This window comes from Oncorhynchus mykiss, chromosome 24, assembly GCF_013265735.2.
Source record: "Oncorhynchus mykiss isolate Arlee chromosome 24, USDA_OmykA_1.1, whole genome shotgun sequence".
Lineage (NCBI taxonomy): Eukaryota > Metazoa > Chordata > Actinopteri > Salmoniformes > Salmonidae > Oncorhynchus > Oncorhynchus mykiss.
Window position 1 is genome coordinate 27977144 of NC_048588.1, and position 21455 is coordinate 27998598.

At 48.2% G+C, this 21455-nt stretch overlaps 1 protein-coding gene across 1 annotated transcript in view; it reads right to left on the reverse strand.

Moving 5' to 3' along the window:
* LOC110503384 (calsyntenin-2) overlaps positions 1-21455 on the reverse strand; it is a 488175-nt gene that overhangs the window by 17980 nt on the left and 448740 nt on the right. The window contains exon 12 of the mRNA XM_036962198.1: positions 8785-8996. Coding sequence (XP_036818093.1) covers positions 8785-8996 — 212 coding nt within the window. The remainder of the gene's footprint in view (positions 1-8784; positions 8997-21455) is intronic.

A 21455-nucleotide genomic window follows, 5' to 3' on the forward strand; every position in this document is an offset into this window, starting at 1 on the left:
GAGAGACTGACGGAAGCCCCAATCAAACGGCAAAACTCCCTCCAAAATTGAGACGTGAATTGCGGACCTCTGTCCGAAACGACGTCTGACGGAAGGCCATGAATTCTGAAAACATTCTCGATGATGATTTGTGCCGTCTCTTTAGCAGAAGGAAGCTTAGCAAGAGGAATGAAATGAGCCGCCTTAGAGAACCTATCGACAACCGTAAGAATAACAGTCTTCCCCGCTGACGAAGGCAGTCCGGTGACAAAATCTAAGGCGATGTGAGACCACGGTCGAGAGGGAATGGGAAGCGGCCTGAGACGGCCGTCAGGAGGGGAGTTACCGGACTTAGTCTGCGCGCAGACCGAACAAGCAGCCACGAAACGACGCGTGTCATGCTCCCGGGTGGGCCACCAAAAACGCTGGCGAATGGAAGCAAGCGTACCCCGAACGCCAGGGTGGCCGGCTAACTTGGCAGAGTGAGCCCACTGAAGAACGGCCAGACGAGTAGGAACGGGAACGAAAAGAAGGTTCCTAGGACAAGCGCGCGGCGACGGAGTGTGAGTGAGCGCTTGCTTTACCTGCCTCTCAATTCCCCAGACAGTCAACCCGACAACACGCCCCTCAGGGAGAATCCCCTCGGGGTCAGTGGAGGCTACTGAAGAACTGAAGAGACGAGATAAAGCATCAGGCTTGGTGTTCTTAGAGCCCGGACGATAAGAAATCACGAACTCGAAACGAGCGAAAAACAGCGCCCAACGCGCCTGACGCGCATTAAGTCGTTTGGCAGAACGGATGTACTCAAGGTTCCTATGGTCAGTCCAAACGACAAAAGGAACGGTCGCCCCCTCCAACCACTGTCGCCATTCGCCTAGGGCTAACCGGATGGCGAGCAGTTTGCGGTTTCCCACATCATAGTTACGTTCCGACGGCGACAGGCGATGAGAAAAATACGCGCATGGGTGGACCTTGTCGTCAGAGAGGGAGCGCTGAGAAAGAATGGCTCCCACGCCCACCTCTGACGCGTCAACCTCGACAATGAACTGTCTAGAGACGTCAGGTGTAACAAGGATAGGAGCGGATGTAAAACGATTCTTGAGGAGATCAAAAGCTCCCTGGGCGGAAACGGACCACTTAAAGCACGTCTTGACAGAAGTAAGGGCTGTGAGAGGAGCTGCCACCTGACCGAAATTACGGATGAAACGACGATAGAAGTTCGCGAAGCCGAGAAAGCGCTGCAGCTCGACGCGTGACTTAGGGGCGGGCCAATCAATGACAGCTTGGACCTTAGCGGGATCCATCTTAATGCCTTCAGCGGAAATAACAGAACCGAGAAATGTGACGGAGGAGGCATGAAAAGTGCACTTCTCAGCCTTCACAAAAAGACAATTCTCTAAAAGGCGCTGGAGGACACGTCGAACGTGCTGAAGATGAATCTGGAGTGACGGTGAAAAAATCAGGATATCGTCAAGGTAAACGAAAACAAAGATGTTCAGCATGTCTCTCAGGACATCATTGACTAATGCCTGAAAGACAGCTGGAGCGTTAGCGAGGCCGAAAGGAAGAACCCGGTATTCAAAGTGCCCTAACGGAGTCTTAAACGCCGTCTTCCACTCGTCCCCCTCCCTGATGCGCACGAGATGGTAAGCGTTACGAAGGTCCAACTTAGTGAAAAACCTGGCTCCCTGCAGGATCTCGAAGGCTGAAGACATAAGAGGAAGCGGATAACGATTCTTAACTGTTATGTCATTCAGCCCTCGATAATCTATGCAGGGGCGCAGAGACCCGTCCTTCTTCTTGACAAAAAAAAAACCCCGCTCCGGCGGGAGAGGAGGAGGGGACTATGGTACCGGCGTCAAGAGCTACAGACAAATAATCCTCGAGAGCCTTACGTTCGGGAGCCGACAGAGAGTATAGTCTACCCCGGGGGGGAGTGGTTCCCGGAAGGAGATCAATACTACAATCATACGACCGGTGTGGAGGAAGAGAGGTGGCCCTGGACCGACTGAACACCGTGCGCAGATCGTGATATTCCTCCGGCACCCCTGTCAAATCACCAGGCTCCTCCTGTGAAGAAGAGACAGTGGAAACAGGAGGGATAGCAGACATTAAACATTTCACATGACAAGAGACGTTCCAGGAGAGGATAGAATTACTAGACCAATTAATGGAAGGATTATGACAAACTAGCCAGGGATGGCCCAAAACAACAGGTGTAAAAGGTGAACGAAAAATCAAAAAAGAAATGGTTTCGCTATGATTACCAGAAACAGTGAGGGTTAAAGGTAGCGTCTCACGCTGAATCCTGGGGAGAGGACTACCATCCAGGGCGAACAAGGCCGTGGACTCCCTTAACTGTCTGAGAGGAATGTCATGTTCCCGAGCCCAGGTCTCGTCCATAAAACAGCCCTCCGCCCCAGAGTCTATTAAGGCACTGCAGGAAGCTGACGAACCGGTCCAGCGTAGATGGACCGACAAGGTAGTGCAGGATCTTGAAGGAGAGACAGGAGTAGTAGCGCTCACCAGTAGCCCTCCGCTTACTGATGAGCTCTGGCTTTTACTGGACATGAAGTGACAAAATGACCAGCAGAACCGCAATAGAGACAGAGGCGGTTGGTGATTCTCCGTTCCCTCTCCTTAGTCGAGATGCGGATACCTCCCAGCTGCATAGGCTCAGCTCCCGAGCCGGCAGAGGAAGATGGTAGTGATGCGGAGAGGGGGGCAACGGAGAACGCGAGCTCCTTTCCACGAGCTCGGTGACGAAGATCAACCCGTCGCTCAATGCGAATAGCGAGTTCAATCAGGGAATCCACGCTGGAAGGGACCTCCCGGGAGAGAATCTCATCCTTTACCTCTGCGCGGAGACCCTCCAGAAAACGAGCGAGCAAAGCCGGCTCGTTCCAGCCACTGGAGGCAGCAAGAGTGCGAAACTCAATAGAGTAGTCTGTTATGGATCGATTACCTTGACATAGGGAAGACAGGGCCCTGGAAGCCTCCTCCCCAAAAACAGATCGATCAAAAACCCGTATCATCTCCTCCTTAAAGTCCTGATACTGGTTAGTACACTCAGCCCTTGCCTCCCAGATTGCCGTGCCCCACTCACGAGCCCGTCCAATAAGGAGAGATATGACGTAGGCGACACGAGCAGTGCTCCTGGAGTAAGTGTTGGGCTGGAGAGAAAACACAATATCACACTGGGTGAGGAACGAGCGGCATTCAGTGGGCTCCCCAGAGTAACACGGCGGGTTATTGATTCTGGGCTCCGGAGATTCGAAAGCCCTGGAAGTGGCCGGTGGATCGAGGCGGAGATGATGAACCTGTTCTGTGAGGTTGGAGACTTGGGTGGCCAGGGTCTCAACGGCATGTCGAGCAGCAGACAATTCCTGCTCGTGTCTGCCTAGCATCGCTCCCTGGATCTCGACGGCTGAGTGGAGAGGATCCGAAGTCGCTGGGTCCATTCTTGGTCGGATTCTTCTGTTACGGTGAGTGAATGAGGACCCAAAAGCGAACTAACTTAAACAGAGCTTCTTTAATAACCAAACATAGGTAGGCTCAGATAGACCGGCAGATTCCGACAGGACAGGACAAGGTTACAGCAAACATGACGATAGTCTGGCTCAGGCATGAAACACAACAAACAAGAATCCGACAAGGACAGGAACAAAAACAGAGAGAGATATAGGGGACTAATCAGAGGGAAAAGGGGAACAGGTGGGAGAAGGGGTGACGAGGTAGTCAAGAGGAGACAAGGAACAGCTGGGGGAAAGCGGGGGAGAAAAGGTAACCTAATACGACCAGCAGAGGGAGACAGGGTGAAAGGAAAGGACAGAAAGACACAACATGACAATACATGACAGATATTGTCTGTGAGTGCCACAGAACTAATGCTACAGGCGAAACCAAGATAAAATTTCATACAGGAAGTGCCCCAGATTTTGAATGCGCTGTGTTCCAATGTCTCCTTATATGGCTGTGAATGCGCCAGGAATGAGCCTACACTTTCTGTCGTTTCCCCAAGGTGTCTGCAGCATTGTGACGTATTTGTAGGCATATCATTGGAAGATTGACCATAAGAGACTACATTTACCAGGTGCCCGCTTGGTGTCCTCCGTCGAAATTATTGCGTAATCTCCAGCTGCGCGCATTTTTCCATTTGGTTCAGAGGAGAAACCAAACTGCCACGAATGATTTATCATCGAATAGATATGTGAAAAACACCTTGAGGATTGATTCTAAACAACGTTTGCCATGTTTCTGTCGATATTATGGAATTAATTTGGAAAAAAGTTTGGCGTTGTAATGACTGAATTTTCGTTTTTTTTTCTTAGCCACACGTGATGAACAAAACGGAACGATTTCTCGTACACAAATAATATTTTTGGAAAAACTGAACATTTGCTATCTAACTGAGAGTCTCCTCATTGAAAACATCCGAAGTTCTTCAAAGGTAAATTATTTTATTTGAATGCTTTTCTTGTTTTTGTGAAAATGTTGCCTGCTGAATGCTAGGCTTAATGCTATGCTAGCTATCAATACTCTTACACAAATGCTTGTGTAGCTATGGTTGAAAAGCATATTTTGAAAATCTGAGATGACAGTGTTGTTAACAAAAGGCTAAGCTTGTGAGCCAATATATTTATTTCATTTCATTTGCAATTTTCATGAATAGTTAACGTTACGTTATGCTAATGAGCTTGAGGCTATGATTACGCTCCCGGATACGGGATTGCTCGATGCAAGAAGTTAAGGTATCATATAGAACTTTGTAGCTGAGTCTCTGCTTTAATCCAATGTAAAAAAACACAATTTAAAATGCTACATAAGACTGATTTGAACCGGTCGGTCACATATTGTGACAACGATGTAGGCTGTGTTTAGCGGAAAGGTTTTTACGCCTGGTCACATACAGCTGATGTGTTGTGCATTAAAGTTCACAAACGAAGGAAAAAGGTGAGAGGAGAGCACATAGATGCGAGAAGGAATGCAACGTGGCTGCTATGAATGTGAACTGTGTTTATGCGTGACCAGGGGTGTTATTCATTCCGCCGATTCTGTTGACAAACATTTCATAAATGTAAGCAAAGAGAGCGAAACGGTGATAAACATACCTGAATTTGTCCAATAGAAACTCTCTTGTTAAACTGTTGGACTAATGATTGCACCTTAGATCAGCTAGATGCACGCAAGCGTTTGCAAGGCAGTATTGAATGTCACCTAAACATTTTCTCTCGACTTGTGTGCAGGTCGGCTAGGCTAGGTTATAGCAACCTCATGATGGGTATCGAGGAAATTAGATTATCATGTAGTAGCCTAAACCCATCGATGTTACATTGAACTGGATGAATGAATGAGAGTCATCCAATATGCTGTAATAGAAATAAGGCAATGCTCATAAAATGTTTTTGTCCTCACTCAACTTAAACGGCACTGACCGCCACACACACACACACACACACACACACACATACACATACACATACACACACACACACACATCGTATTCCGAACTGTGCAAATTAACTAAACTAAACTTAATTTACCCTAATGAAAATTGTATCACCACCTACAAAAATGTCCATTAATGACAAAGCACATACATTTCCTATTGCTGCTGGATTATTTTCCTGCTGTGAGAAGCAGGGTCAAATTAAGATAGTGCATCTGTACACAACAACATTATCCAAGACAAAAATGTTTCATTCCACAATTACACACAAACAACCTTAAACTAACAAACTATTTTAGCCAAAACACAGTTCAAACACGCTCTCTATCACTACACAATCAGCCAGCCTGATGCCACAGAGTCTGCTGTACAGCCTGCTAACCGGTAAGACACAGGTCTCTGTAGCGCTCCATGCCTCTCAGCCTGCTGTGTTCTCTCCTGGGTGGGCTAACACCTGCCATGCCCACTCCACAGCCTCCCTACGGTGAGGCACTCCTCAGAGTAGGGGCTGTCCCTGGAACAGCAGGGTTCCCGGGAGACCCTGGGTCTCCTCTATCCCTGGCTGAGGCTTGATTGATTGCAGAGCTGTGCTAACTGGGGGAAGGAGGGGAAACATCTGGAGCTGAGTAGAACCCCTGAGACACACAGACAGAGAGAGATGGAGGGAGGGGAGAGGGAAAGTTAAGAAATAACTGGAGACACAGTGGAGAGAAGAGGAGAGCATGTGCTGGTGGTAAGGAAAGAGTATGAGAGACTAACAAAGAAAGAGAAAAGGAGAATAAGAGGGCAAACAGTGAAACCTGAAAGAAAGAGAGAGAGAGAGAGAGACAGAGAGAGACGGAGAGAGAGAGAGAGACACAGAGAGAGACAGAGAGAGACAGAGAGAGACAGAGAGAGAGACACAGAGAGAGAGACAGAGAGAGAGAGAGACAGAGACAGAGAGACAGAGAGAGAGAGAGAGACACAGAGAGAGAGACAGTGTATGCCCAAATGTATGACCATATTAGAGACACATATTTCCCTCAGATTACAAAAATCCACAAAGAATTCGAAAACAAATCCAATTTTGATAAACTCCCATATCTACTGAGTGAAATTCCACTGTGTGCCATCACAGCAGCAAGATTTGTGACCTGTTGCTACAAGAAAAGGGCAACCAGTGAAGAACAAACACCATTGTAAATGCAACCCATATTTATGCTTATTTATTTTACCTTGTGTACCCTTAACCATTTGTACATTGTTGCAACACTGTAAATATACGTAATATGACATTGTATTGTCTTTATTGTTTTGAAACTCCTGTATATGTAATGTTTACTGTTCATTTTTATTGTTTATTTCACTTTTGTATATTATCTACCTCACTTGCTTTGGTAATGTTAACACATGTTTCCCATGCCAATAAAGCCCCTTGAATTGAATTGAATTATCAGAGAGAGAGACAGTTAGTGCTAAATGCGGCTGCTAGAATCCTGACTAGAACCAAAAATTTGATCATATTACTCCAGTGCTAGCCTCCCTACACTGGCTTCCTGTCAAGGCAAGGGCTGATTTCAAGGTTTTACTGCTAACCTACAAAGCACTACATGGGCTTGCTCCTACCTATCTCTCTGATTTGGTCCTGCCGTACATACCTACACGTACGCTACGGTCACAAGACACAGGCCTCCTAATTGTCCCTAGAATTTCTAAGCAAACAGCTGGAGTCAGGGCTTTCTCCTAAAGAGGTCCATTTTTATGGAAAGGTCTGCCTACCCACGCGAGAGACGCAAACTTGGCCTCAACCTTTAAGTCTTTATTGAAGACTCATCTCTTCAGTTGGTCATATGATTGAGTGTAGTCTGGCCCAGGAGTGTGAAGGTGAACGGAAAGGCTCTGGAGCAACGAACCGCCCTTGCTGTCTCTGCCTGGCCGGTTCCCCTCTTTCCACTGGGATTCTCTGCCTCTAACCCCATTACAAGTGCTGAGTCACTGGCTTACTGGTGCTCTTTCATGCCGTCCCTAGGAGGGGGTGCGTCACTTGAGTGGGTTGAGTCACTGATGTGATCTTCCTGTCTGGGTCAGTATGTTATATCTGGAGTACTTCTCCTGTCTTATCCGGTGTCCTGTGAACATTTGAACAATCAAACATTTGTTTGATTGTGTTGTGGAACTGGGATTCCTGTGAGTGCATTCTGACGAAGATCATCAAAGGTAAGTGAATATTTATAATGCTATTTCTGACTTATATTGACTCCAACATGGCGGATATATTCTTGGGTTGTGTATGTCGTCTGAGCGCCATACAGATTATTGCATGGTTTGCTTTTTCCGTAAAGTTGTTTTGAAATCTGACACAGCGGTTGCATTAAGGAGAAGTACATCCTTAAATCTGTGAATAACACTTGTATCTTTTATTAATGTTTATTATGAGTATTTCTGTGATTTGATGTGGCTCTGAGCAAATTCACGGGATGTTTTTGAGGCAAAGCCAAATGTAAACTGAGGTTTTTGGATATATATGAATGGAGGGGTAGGCAGAACAGAGCTGGCCTGTACTACTGGCCTTAAGACTTGCTCTCCCTCCCTCTCTCCTTCTCTCCCCAGCATCTACAGTCCAGCCCCCTGCTGACTAAGACCTCTGCTTACCAGACAAATGATTCTATGGGTTCCTGCCTGGCTGAACTGCAAATGGAAATGACCTTTTAATACCAGCTCTTGTCTTCTCAGAGCGGAGACTGGGATCAACACAGAACAGCTCTGACTCAGCCTTGACGCTTTAGCTGCCAATTAGACAGTGATAACCAGAGGTTTCACTCGCTCAATTGCCAGGGAGTTGGAAAAAAAACCCTGCATCGCTTTCAGGACTCAGACTCTCTCTTTCCTCCTCATGTTCTGCCTCTGAAATGGAGACCACAGCTGGAAGCTATAGATTAACCAAGTCTTCTGTGACTAGGAGTGTGTGGCTAATGGTGTGTGTGTGTGTGTTTGTGTGTGTGTGTGTGTGTCTGTGTCTGTGTCTGTGTGTTTGTGTAGAGAGAAGTTGATGAAATTCCATAATAAGAGGAGATGTTGTACACTCCAGAGTTTAATCAAATAGTTTAGTGGTGCTGTCTCCTTTCGGACCATATCATCATTACCCCTCTGCTATTCTCTGTTTATTGAGCTCTCTCTGTCTCTCTCTGTCTCTCTTTCGCTCTGGTTTGCACCCAGTGTCTATCCATTTCTCTACCTCACTCACACACACACACACACACACACACACACACACACACACACACACACACACACACACACACACACACACACACACACACACACACACACACACACACACACACACACACACATGCCTCTATGCCTGTACCCTGTACCTGTGTGGTGTGAGGCTGTGTCTCCCTTGGTGACAGTACTGATGATGTGAAGGTCCTGGAACAGAGTGAGTCCGGCTGGTCCTCTGAGGTCAGCTGCTGGCCTGGTCAGTCTGTCCACCCCAGCTATGGTGATCCTGGGTTCACTGGGCTGCAGCACCATCACCACTGCATCGATGTCCGGGATGGAGATACACGTGTCCTCCCCAAAACACCTTGGAGATGGAGAGTAAGGGAAGGGTTGAATGTGTGTGTACTGTATGTTTCAGTATGTTTGCCTGGGTATCACTTTAGGTAAGTGTGAAATAGCCATTGTGCCCTTAGAGTGCTTAGATACTTTGAGAATGTGTGTGTGGGTTAATTCCAGGAATCAGCAACCTTGGAAGGTTAAAAAAGCCTCCCCAAGTACACTGTAGGAGTGGTGAGGCTGACCGAACTGTGACAGACTCCCAGAGAGCAACAACACACAGACAGTGATGCAGACATCTGACATAGACATGCAAAAAATTATATGACACATACTGCATAAACAATGCATACTAGACATCAATCAACGAGAAACCATAGAGAGAGAGAGAAAGGGAGGCTGAGGAGAGAGAGAGAGAGAAAGGGAGGCTGAGGAGAGAGAAAGAGAGAGAGAGAGAGATGCGAAAGCTTGTAGCAAGTAGAGGAATGTTTTTCACATACATCGAGTTACAGAGGAGGGAGATGAACATCTGTCAATGTCTGGGACTGGGAAAGGGAAGAAAAAAAATGTTGCACGACAACAGCTCTTTGTTCTGTTGGAGCTTTGCATAAGGAGGTTCTGACTCGTTCATAATTACCTGTGATTACCCATCATACCAGTTTGCTGCTAGCCTATTTCATGTTTTATTTCATGCCTAAACACCGCTGTAAACTTCATCACATAGCACTAATACACAGGGGTTTCAGAACCATATTTCCCCTTTTCTGGTGCTTTCAGTCAAGCGTGGTATAGCCTACTCTCCCTTTCTCTTTTTCTGTTAAGCGTTGAGCCACATGTTGTGTCTTTCACCTCCTCAGCAGGGTATTGTTGTGGAGAGGAGGCAGAGACAGTGGAGCGGCAGGGTATTGTTGTGGAGAGGAGGCAGAGACAGTGGAGCGGCAGGGTATTGTTGTGGAGAGGAGGCAGAGACAGTGGAGCGGCAGGGTATTGTTGTGGAGAGGAGACAGTGGAACGGCAGGGTATTGTTGTGGAGAGGAGACAGAGACAGTGGAACGGCAGGGTATTGTTGTGGAGAGGAGACAGAGACAGTGGAGCGGCAGGGTATTGTTGTGGAGAGGAGACAGTGAAACGGCAGGGTATTGTTGTGGAGAGGAGGCAGAGACAGTGGAACGGCAGGGTATTGTTGTGGAGAGGAGACAGTGGAGCGGCAGGGTATTGTTGTGGAGAGGAGGCAGAGACAGTGGAACGGCAGGGTATTGTTGTGGAGAGGAGACAGAGACAGTGGAGCGGCAGGGTATTGTTGTGGAGAGGAGACAGAGACAGTGGAGTGGCAGGGTATTGTTGTGGAGAGGAGACAGTGGAACGGCAGGGTATTGTTGTGGAGAGGAGACAGTGGAACGGCAGGGTATTGTTGTGGAGAGGAGACAGTGGAACGGCAGGGTATTGTTGTGGAGAGGAGCCAGAGACAGTGGAGCGGCAGGGTATTGTTGTGGAGAGGAGACAGTGGAACGGCAGGGTATTGTTGTGGAGAGGAGACAGTGGAACGGCAGGGTATTGTTGTGGAGAGGAGACAGTGGAACGGCAGGGTATTGTTGTGGAGAGGAGACAGTGGAACGGCAGGGTATTGTTGTGGAGAGGAGACAGTGGAGCGGCAGGGTATTGTTGTGGAGAGGAGACAGAGACAGTGGAGCGGCAGGGTATTGTTGTGGAGAGGAGGCAGAGACAGTGGAACGGCAGGGTATTGTTGTGGAGAGTAGGCAGAGACAGTGAAACGGCAGGGTATTGTTGTGGAGAGGAGGCAGAGACAGTGGAACGGCAGGGTATTGTTGTGGAGAGGAGACAGTGGAGCGGCAGGGTATTGTTGTGGAGAGGAGGCAGAGACAGTGGAACGGCAGGGTATTGTTGTGGAGAGGAGGCAGAGACAGTGGAACGGCAGGGTATTGTTGTGGAGAGTAGGCAGAGACAGTGAAACGGCAGTGTATAGAATAAAGGCCCTGCACAGATTAACACAACACCTGCAACACCTGCAACACCTGATGGTTGCAGTAATTGCATTATTAAATTGAAAACACGCTTAAGTGTATTTTAAGGAATTAATGAACGACTCCATTCATTTGTTTACAATGATGCCACTTGCGGGGAAATTTCCAGCAGCATTCCTCAAGAGTATCTTGTGTTTTGGCTGTGGCCTAATAGACAGTCTGCTCTGCAGGCCTGTTTACTGGACGTTGTTCTAAATTAATTATGTTTACATTCATCAATGCCTGCTGATATACAGATTATTGTTATCAAAGCTTGTCTAAGACGACTACCAGACCCTCTCTTTGTGAGCCACAGCTGGATCGTAACAAGGTTCACAGGCAGTGCAGACCACTGGATAGCCTACGTCCCACAGCCCCAGCCCCCCGCCTACACACAACCAGAAAACTTTATTAAACCACATTGAGAAATACACAAGCTTAAGCATCGTGAGCATAATGTATTCATTTCTAATTGGTGTGCCTGCAGCCCAGTCGACCCCTCCTCTTCCTGCCCCCCCTTCCTTGCTAGGCTAGCTGAAGGGATGGGCCCGCAGCCCTGCGTCGAACCCAATAGGGGGGCGGAGTACACCCCTCCAGGGCTGAGCTGTGGGGGGCTGCACATATTTAAACCGGCAATGAATATTCACCACAACCCGCCAGGGATGGCTGTTATACAATACCATCCAGCCACGCTCTGTCTCTCTCTCTCGCTGTCCTCTGGCAAAACCCAGACAGAATTATTAATAAATAACATGAAAATGTAAAAACTTGCCCCAGGAGGCGATGTGGAACAGAGAGAGTGGTGGATTAAAGAACAAAAGAAGTGAAGAGGGGAGAGAAAGAGGAAGAGGAGGAGAGGGGGTAGCTAACTAGCTACATGAGTGAGTGTGAGATGTACTCTAATGAGTTGTGCTGTTGTTGTGTGTTGACAGTGAGAAGGTGTTGAGACTAGTTTACAATCACAGATCACAGGAAGATGAGAGGAAGACGGGGAGAATGGAGTGAGAAGACAAAAATAGTGAAGAAAAAAGAGTGAAAAAAGGGGGAAATATCCCATTAAGAGAGAGATGGAGAGGGAGGACAGAAAGAGAGAGATGGAGCACAGAAAGAGAGAGATGGAGATGGAGGACAGAAAAAGAGAGATGGAGATGGAGGACAGAGAGAGAGAGATGGAGACGGAGGACAGAAAGAGAGAGACGGAGATGGAGGACAGAAAGAGAGAGACGGAGACGGAGGACAGAAAAAGAGAGATGGAGACGGAGGACAGAGAGAGAGAGAGATGGAGACGGAGGACAGAGAGAGAGAGATGGAGACGGAGGACAGAGAGAGAGAGATGGAGACGGAGGACAGAGAGAGAGAGATGGAGACGGAGGACAGAAAGAGAGAGATGGAGACAGAGGACAGAGAGAGAGATGGAGATGGAGGACAGAGAAAGATGGAGACAGAGGAGAGAGAGAGATGGAGAGGGAGGACAGAAAGAGAGAGATGGAGATGGAGGACAGAGAGAGACGGAGAGGGAGGACAGAGAGAGAGATGGAGAGAGAGGACAGAGAGAGATGGAGAGTGAGGACAAAGAAAGAGATGGAGACAGAGACGGAGGACAGAGAGAGATGGAGAGGGAGGACAGAGAGAAATGGACAGAGAGAGAGATGGAGAAGGAGGACAGAGCGATAGAGATGGAGGATAGAGAAAGACGGAGAGGGAGGACAGAGAGAGAGACAGAGACAGAGGACAGAGAGAGATGGAGAGGGAGGACAGAAAGAGAGAGATGGAGATGGAGGACAGAGAGAGACGGAGAGGGAGGACAGAGAGAGAGATGGAGAGAGAGGACAGAGAGAGATGGAGAGTGAGGACAAAGAAAGAGATGGAGACAGAGACGGAGGACAGAGAGAGATGGAGAGGGAGGACAGAGAGAAATGGACAGAGAGAGAGATGGAGAAGGAGGACAGAGCGATAGAGATGGAGGATAGAGAAAGACGGAGAGGGAGGACAAAGAAAGAGATGGAGACGGAGGACAGAGAGAGATGGAGAGGGAGGACAGAGAGAAATGGACAGAGAGAGAGATGGAGAAGGAGGACAGAGCGATAGAGATGGAGGATAGAGAAAGACGGAGAGGGAGGACAAAGAAAGAGATGGAGACGGAGGACAGAGAGAGATGGAGAGGGAGGACAGAGAGAGATGGAGAGGGAGGACAAACAGAGAGATGTAGAGGGAGGACAGAAAGAGAGATGGATAAGGAGGACAGATAGAGATGGAAAGGGAGGACAGAGAGATAGATGGAGAGGGAGGACAGAGAGAGAGATGGAGAGGGAAGACAGAGAGAGAGATGGAGACGGAGGACAGAGTGAGATGGAGAGGGAGGACAGAGAGAGAGATGGAGAGGGGGACAGAGAGAGAGATGGAGAGGGAGGACAGAGAGAGAGATGGATAAGGAGGACAGAGAGAGATGGAAAGGGAGGACAGAGAGATAGATGGAGAGGGAGGACAGAGAGAGAGATGGAGAGGGAAAACAGAGAGAGATGGAGAGAGAGGACAGAGAGAGATGGAGAGGGAGGGAAGAGAGAGAGATGAAGAGGGAGGAAAGAGAGAGATGGACAAGGTGGACAGAGAGAGAGAGATGGAGAGGGAAGACAGAGAGAGAGATGGAGAGGGAGGACAGAGAGAGAGATGAAGAGGGAGGACAGAGAGAGAGATGGAGAAGGAGGACAGAGAGAGATGGAGAGGGAGGACAGAGAGAGATGGAGAAGGAGGACAGAGAGAGATGGAGAGGGAGGGAAGAGAGAGAGATGAAGAGGGAGGAAAGAGACAGATGGACAAGGTGGACAGAGAGAGAGATGGAGAGGGAAGACAGAGAGAGAGATGGAGAGGGAGGACAGAGAGAGAGATGAAGAGGGAGGACAGAGAGAGAGATGGAGAAGGAGGACAGAGAGAGATGGAGAGGGAGGACAGAGAGAGAGATGGAGAAGGAGGACAGAGAGAGATGGAGAGGGAGGGAAGAGAGAGAGATGAAGAGGGAGGAAAGAGAGAGATGGACAAGGTGGACAGAGAGAGATGGAGAGAGAGGGAAGAGAGAGAGAGATGGAGAGGGAGGACAGAGAGAGATGGAGAGGGAGGACAGAGAGAGAGATGGAGAGGGAGGACAGAGAGAGAGATTGAGAAGGAGGACAGAGAGAAATGGAGAGGGAGGGAAGAGAGAGATATGGAGAAGGAGGACAGAGAGAGATGGAGAGGGAGGACAGAGAGATAGATGGAGAAGGAGGACAGAGAGAGATGGAGAGGGAGGACAGAGAGAGAGATGGAGAAGGAGGACATAGAGAGATGGAGAGGGAGGACAGAGTGAGATGGAGAAGGAGGACAGAGAGAGATGGAGAGGGAGGGAAGAGAGATAGATGGAGAGGGAGGACAGAGAGATATGGAGAAGGAGGACAGAGATAGATGGAGGACAGAGAGAGTTGGAGAGGGAGGGAAGAGAGAGAGATGGAGAGGAAGGACAGAAAGAGATGGAGAAGGAGGACAGAGAGAGATGGAGAGGGAGGGAAGAGAGAGATATGGAGAGGGAGGACAGAGAGAGAGATGGAGAGGGAGGACAGCCTCCAGTATTTATGCTGCAGTAGTTTATGTGTCGGGGGGCTAGGGTCAGTTTGTTATATCTGGAGTACTTCTCCTGTCCTATTCGGTGTCCTGTGTGAATCTAAGTGTGCGTTCTCTAATTCTCTCCTTCTCTCTTTCTCTCTCTCGGAGGACCTGAGCCCTAGGACCATGCCCCAGGACTACCTGACATGATGACTCCTTGCTGTCCCCAGTCCACCTGGCTGTGCTGCTGCTCCAGTTTCAACTGTTCTGCCTTATTATTATTCGACCATGCTGATCATTTATGAACATTTGAACATCTTGGCCATGTTCTGTTATAATCTCCACCCGGCACAGCCAGAAGAGGACTGGCCATCCCACATATGCTCTCTCTAATTCTCTCTTTCTTTCTCTCTCTCGGAGGACCTGAGCCCTAGGACCATGCCCCAGGAATACCTGACATGATGACTCCTTGCTGTCCCCAGTCCACCTGACTGTGCTGCTGCTCCAGTTTCAACTATTCTGCCTTATTATTATTCGACCATGCTGGTCATTTATGAACATTTGAACATCTTGACCATGTTTTGTTATAATCTCCACCCGGCACAGCCAGAAGAGGACTGGCCACCCCACATAGCCTGGTTCCTCTCTAGGTTTCTTCCTAGGTTTTGGCCTTTCTAGGGAGTTTTTCCTAGCCACCGTGCTTCTTCACCTGCATTGCTTGCTGTTTGGGGTTTTAGGCTGGGTTTCTGTACAGCACTTTGAGATATCAGCTGATGTACGAAGGGCTATATAAAATAAATTAGATTGATTGATTGATTGACAGAGAGAGAGATGGATAAGGAGGACAGAGAGAGATGGAAAGCGAGGACAGAGAGATAGATGGAGAGGGAGGACAGAGAGAGAGATGGAGAGGGAAGACAGAGAGAGAGATGGAGAGGGAGGACAGAGAGAGAGATGAAGAGGGAGGACAGAGAGAGAGATGGAGAAGGAGGACAGAGAGAGATGGAGAGGGAGGACAGAGAGAGAGATGGAGAAGGAGGACAGAGAGAGATGGAGAGGGAAGGAAGAGAGAGAGATGAAGAGGGAGGAAAGAGAGAGATGGAGAAGGTGGACAGAGAGAGATGGAGAGAGAGGGAAGAGAGAGAGAGATGGAGAGGGAGAACAGAGAGAGATGGAGAGGGAGGACAGAGAGAGAGATGGAGAGGGAGGACAGAGAGAGAGATTGAGAAGGAGGACAGAGAAAAATGGAGAGGGAGGGAAGAGAGAGATATGGAGAAGGAGGACAGAGAGATGGAGAGGGAGGACAGAGAGAGAGATGGAGAAGAAGGACAGAGAGAGATGGAGAGGGAGGACAGAGAGAGAGATGGATAAGGAGGACAGAGAGAGATGGAAAGGGAGGACAGAGAGATAGATGGAGAGGGAGGACAGAGCAGAGATGGAGAGGGAAGACAAAGAGAGAGATGGAGAGGGAGGACAGAGAGAGAGATGAAGAGGGAAGACAGAGAGAGAGATGGAGAAGGAGGACAGAGAGAGATGGAGAGGGAGGACAGAGAGAGAGATGGAGAAGGAGGACAGAGAGAGATGGAGAGGGAGGGAAGAGAGAGAGATGAAGAGGGAGGAAAGAGAGAGATGGAGAGGGAGGACAGAGAGAGAGATGGAGAGGGAGGACAGAGAGAGAGATTGAGAAGGAGGACAGAGAGAAATGGAGAGGGAGGGAAGAGAGAGAGATGGAGAAGGAGGACAGAGAGATGGAGAGGGAGGACAGTGAGAGAGATGGAGAAGGAGGACAGAGAGAGATGGAGAGGGAGGGAAGAGAGATAGATGGAGAGGGAGGACAGAGAGAGATGGAGAAGGAGGACAGAGAGAGATGGAGGACAGAGAGAGTTGGAGAGGGAGGGAAGAGAGAGATGGAGAGGAAGGACAGAAAGAGATGGAGAAGGAGGACAGAGAGAGATGGAGAGGGAGGGAAGAGAGAGAGATGGAGAGGGAGGACAGAGAGAGAGATGGAGAGGGAGGACAGAGAGAGAGATGGATAAGGAGGACAGAGAGAGATGGAAAGGGAGGACAGAGAGATAGATGGAGAGGGAGGACAGAGAGAGAGATGGAGAGGGAAGACAGAGAGAGATGGAGAGGGAGGACAGAGAGAGAGATGAAGAGGGAGGACAGAGAGAGAGATGGAGAAGGAGGACAGAGAGAAATGGAGAGGAAGGGGAGAGAGAGATATGGAGAAGGAGGACAGAGAGATGGAGAGGGAGGACAGAGAGAGAGATGGAGATTGAGGACAGAGAGAGATGGAGAGGGAGGACAGAGAGAAAGATGGAGAAGGAGGACAGAGAGAGATGGAGAGGGAGGACAGAGAGAGAGATGGAGAAGGAGGACATAGAGAGATGGAGAGGGAGGACAGAGTGAGATGGAGAATGAGGACAGAGAGAGATGGAGAGGGAGGGAAGAGAGAGAGATGGAGAGGGAGGACAGAGAGAGATGGAGAAGGAGGACAGAGAGAGATGGAGGACAGAGAGAGTTGGAGAGGGAGGGAAGAGAGAGAGATGGAGAGGAAGGACAGAAAGAGATGGAGAAGGAGGACAGAGAGAGATGGAGAGGGAGGGAAGAGAGAGAGATGGAGAGGGAGGACAGAGAGAGATGGAGAGGGAGGACAGAGAGAGATGGAGAGGGAGGACAGAGTGAGAGGGAGAAGGAGGACAGAGAGAGATGGAGGACAGAGAGAGTTGGAGAGGGAGGGAAGAGAGAGAGATGGAGAGGAAGGACAGAAAGAGATGGAGAAGGAGGACCGAGAGAGATGGAGAGGGAGGGAAGAGAGAGAGATGGAGAGGGAGGACAGAGAGAGAGATGGAGAAGGAGGACAGAGACAGATGGAGAGGGAGGGACGAGAGAGAGATGGAGAGGGAGAACAGAGAGAGAGATGGAGAAGGAGGACAAAGAGAGATGGAGAGGGAGGGAAGAGAGAGAGATGGAGAGGGAGGACAGAAAGAGATGGAGAAGGAGGACAGAGAGAGATGGAGAGGGAGGGAAGAGAGAGAGATGGAGAGGGAGGACAGATAGAGCGATGGAGAAGGAGGACAGAGACAGATGGAGAGGGAGGGACGAGAGAGAGATGGAGAGGGAGAACAGAGAGAGAGATGGAGAAGGAGGACAAAGAGAGATGGAGAGGGAGGGAAGAGAGAGAGATGGAGAGGGAGGACAGAGTGAGAGGGAGAAGGAGGACAGGGAGAGATGGAGAGGGAGGGAAGAGAGAGAGATGGAGAGGGATGACACAGCGAGAGATGGAGAAGGAGGACAGAGAGAGATGGAGAGGGAGGACAGAGTGAGAGGGAGAAGGAGGACAGAGAGAGATGGAGGACAGAGAGAGTTGGAGAGGGAGGGAAGAGAGAGAGATGGAGAGGAAGGACAGAAAGAGATGGAGAAGGAGGACCGAGAGAGATGGAGAGGGAGGGAAGAGAGAGAGATGGAGAGGGAGGACAGAGAGAGAGATGGAGAAGGAGGACAGAGACAGATGGAGAGGGAGGGACGAGAGAGAGATGGAGAGGGAGAACAGAGAGAGAGATGGAGAAGGAGGACAAAGAGAGATGGAGAGGGAGGGAAGAGAGAGAGAGGGAGAGGGAGAACAGAGAGAGAGATGGAGAAGGAGGACAAAGAGAGATGGAGAGGGAGGGACGAGAGAGAGATGGAGAGGGAGAACAGAGAGAGAGATGGAGAAGGAGGACAAAGAGAGATGGAGAGGGAGGGAAGAGAGAGAGATGGAGAGGGAGAACAGAGAGAGAGATGGAGAAGGAGGACAAAGAGAGATGGAGAGGGAGTGACGAGAGAGAGATGGAGAGGGAGAACAGAGAGAGAGAGATGGAGAAGGAGGACAAAGAGAGATGGAGAGGGAGGGAAGAGAGAGAGATGGAGAGGGAGGACAGAGTGAGAGGGAGAAGGAGGACAGAGAGAGATGGAGAGGGAGGGAAGAGAGAGAGATGGAGAGGGAGGACAGAGAGAGAGATGGAGAAGGAGGACAGAGACAGATGGAGAGGGAGGGACGAGAGAGAGATGGAGAGGGAGAACAGAGAGAGAGATGGAGAAGGAGGACAAAGAGAGATGGAGAGGGAGGGAAGAGAGAGAGATGGAGAGGGAGGACAGAAAGAGATGGAGAAGGAGGACAGAGAGAGATGGAGAGGGAGGGAAGAGAGAGAGATGGAGAGGGAGGACAGAGAGAGAGATGGAGAGGGAGAACAAAGAGAGATGGAGAAGGAGGACAGAGAGAGATGGAGAGGGAGGGAAGAGAGAGAGATGGAGAGGGAGGACAGAGAGAGATGGAGAAGGAGGACAGAGAGAGATGGACAGGGAGGGAAGAGAGAGAGATGGAGAGGGAGGGAAGAGAGAGAGAATACTAAATGCAGACAGATATACAGTTAAAGTCGAAAGTTTACATACACTAAGCTTGGAGTCATTATAACTCATTTTTCAACCACTCCACAAATTTCTTGTTAACAAACTATAATTCTGGCAAGTTGAATAGGACATCCACTTTGTGCATGAAACAAATAATTTGTACAATAGTTGTTTACAGACAGATTAGTTCACTTAGAAGTGGGTCAGAAGTTTATATACACTAAGTTGACTGTGCCTTTAAACAGCTTGGAAACTTCCAGAAAATGATGGGAAGAAGCTTCTGGTAGTCTAATTAACATAATTTGAGTCAATTGGAGGTGTACCTGTAGATGTATTTCAAGGCCTACCTTCAAACTCAGTGCCTCTTTGCTTGACATAATGGGAAAATCAAAAGAAATCAGCCAAGACCTCAGAAAAAATTTGTAGACCTCCACAAGTTCATCCTTGGGGGCAATTTCCAAACGCCTGAAGGTGCCACATTCATATGTACAAACAATAGTATGCAAGTATAAACACCATGGGACCACGCAACCGTCATACCACTCAGGAAGGAGACGCATTCTGTCTCCTAGAGATGAACGTACTTTGGTGCGAAAAGTGAAAATCAATCCCAGAACAGCAACAAAGGACCTTGTGAAGATGCTGGAGGAAATAGGTACAAAAGTATATATCCACAGTAAAAACGAGTCCTATATCGACATAACCTGAAAGCAAGGAAGAAGCCACCGCTTCAAAACCGCCATAAAAAAAGCCAAACTACAATTTGCAACTGCACCTTTGGACAAAGATCATACTTTTTGGAGAAATGTCCTCTGGTCTGATGAAACAAAAATAGAACTGTTTGGCCGTAAAGGCCATCATTATGTTTGGAGGATAAAGGGGGAGGCTTGCAAGCCAAAGAACACCATCCCAACTGTGAAGCACGGGCGTGGCAGCATAATGTTGTGGGGGTGCTTTGCTGCAGGGGGGGCTGGTGCACTTCACAAAATAGATGGCATCATGAGGATGGAAAATTATATGGATATATTGAAGCAACATCTCAAGACATCAGTCAGGAAGTTAAAGCTTGGTCGCAAATGGGTCTTCCAAATGGACAATGACCCCAAGCATACTTACAAATTTGTGGCAAAATGGATTATGAACAACAGTTAAGGTATTGGAGTGGCCATCACAAAGCCCTGACCTCAATCCCATAGAACATTTGTGGGTACAACTGATGTGTGAGCAAGGAGGCCTACAAACCTAACTCAGTTACACCAGCTCTGTCAGGAGGATTGGGCCTAAATTCACCCAACTTATTGTGGGAAGCTTGTGGGAAGCTACCCGAAATGTTTGCCACAAGTTAAACAATTTAAAGGCAATGCTACCAAATACTAATTGAATGTATGTAAACTTCTGACCCACTGGGATTGTGGGTTGTCTCTACTATTATTCTGACATTTCAGGAATTGTGATACTGAGTGTAAATGTATTTGGCTAAGGTGTATGTAAACTTCCGACTTCAACTGTAGCTACAGTAGGTTAAAACCAGTTAGAGCTCTAGGGGCGCTATTTCATTTTTGGATAAAAAACGTTCCCGTTTTAAGCGCGATATTTTGTCACGAAAAGATGCTCGACTATGCATATTCTTGACAGTTTTGGAAAGAAAACACTCTGAAGTTTCAGAATCTGCAAAGATTTTGTCTGTAAGTGCCCCAGAACTCATTCTACAGGCGAAACCAAGATGATGCATCACCCAGGAATTAGCAGAATTTCTGAAGCTCTGTTTTTCATTCTCTCCTTATATGGCTGTGATTGCGCAACGAATGAGCCTACACTTTCTGTCGTTCGCCCAAGGTCTTAGCAGCATTGTGACGTATTTGTAGGCATATCATTGGAAGATTGACCATAAGAGACTACATTTTCCAAGTGTCCGCCTGGTGTCCTGCGTCGAATTCGGTGCGCAATTGCCAGCTGCTTCTACTTTACCATTTGATTCAGGGGAGAAAGCATGTGTCCAAGAACGATGTATCAATGAAGAGATATGTGAAAAACACCTTGATGATTGATTCTAAACAACGTTTGCCATGTTTTCAGTCGATATTATGGAGTTAATTTGGAAAAAAGTTTGCGTTTTGAGGACTGAATTTATGGATTTTTTTTGGTAGCCAAATGTGATGTATAAAACGGAGCTATTTCTAATACACAAGGAATCTTTTTGGAAAAACTGAGCATCTGCTATCTAACTGAGAGTATCCTCATTGAAAACATCAGAAGTTCTTCAAAGGTTAATGATTTTATTTGAAGGCTTTTATGTTTTGTTAATGTTGCGTGCTGGATGCTAACGCTAATGCTAACGCTAAATGCTAACGCGAAATGCTAACTCTAGCTAGCTACTTTTACACAAATTATTGTTTTCCTATGGTTGAGAAGCATATTTTGAAAATCTGAGATGACAGTGTTGTTTACAAAAGGCTAAGCTTGAGAGATGGCATATTTATTTCATTTCATTTGCGATTTTCGTA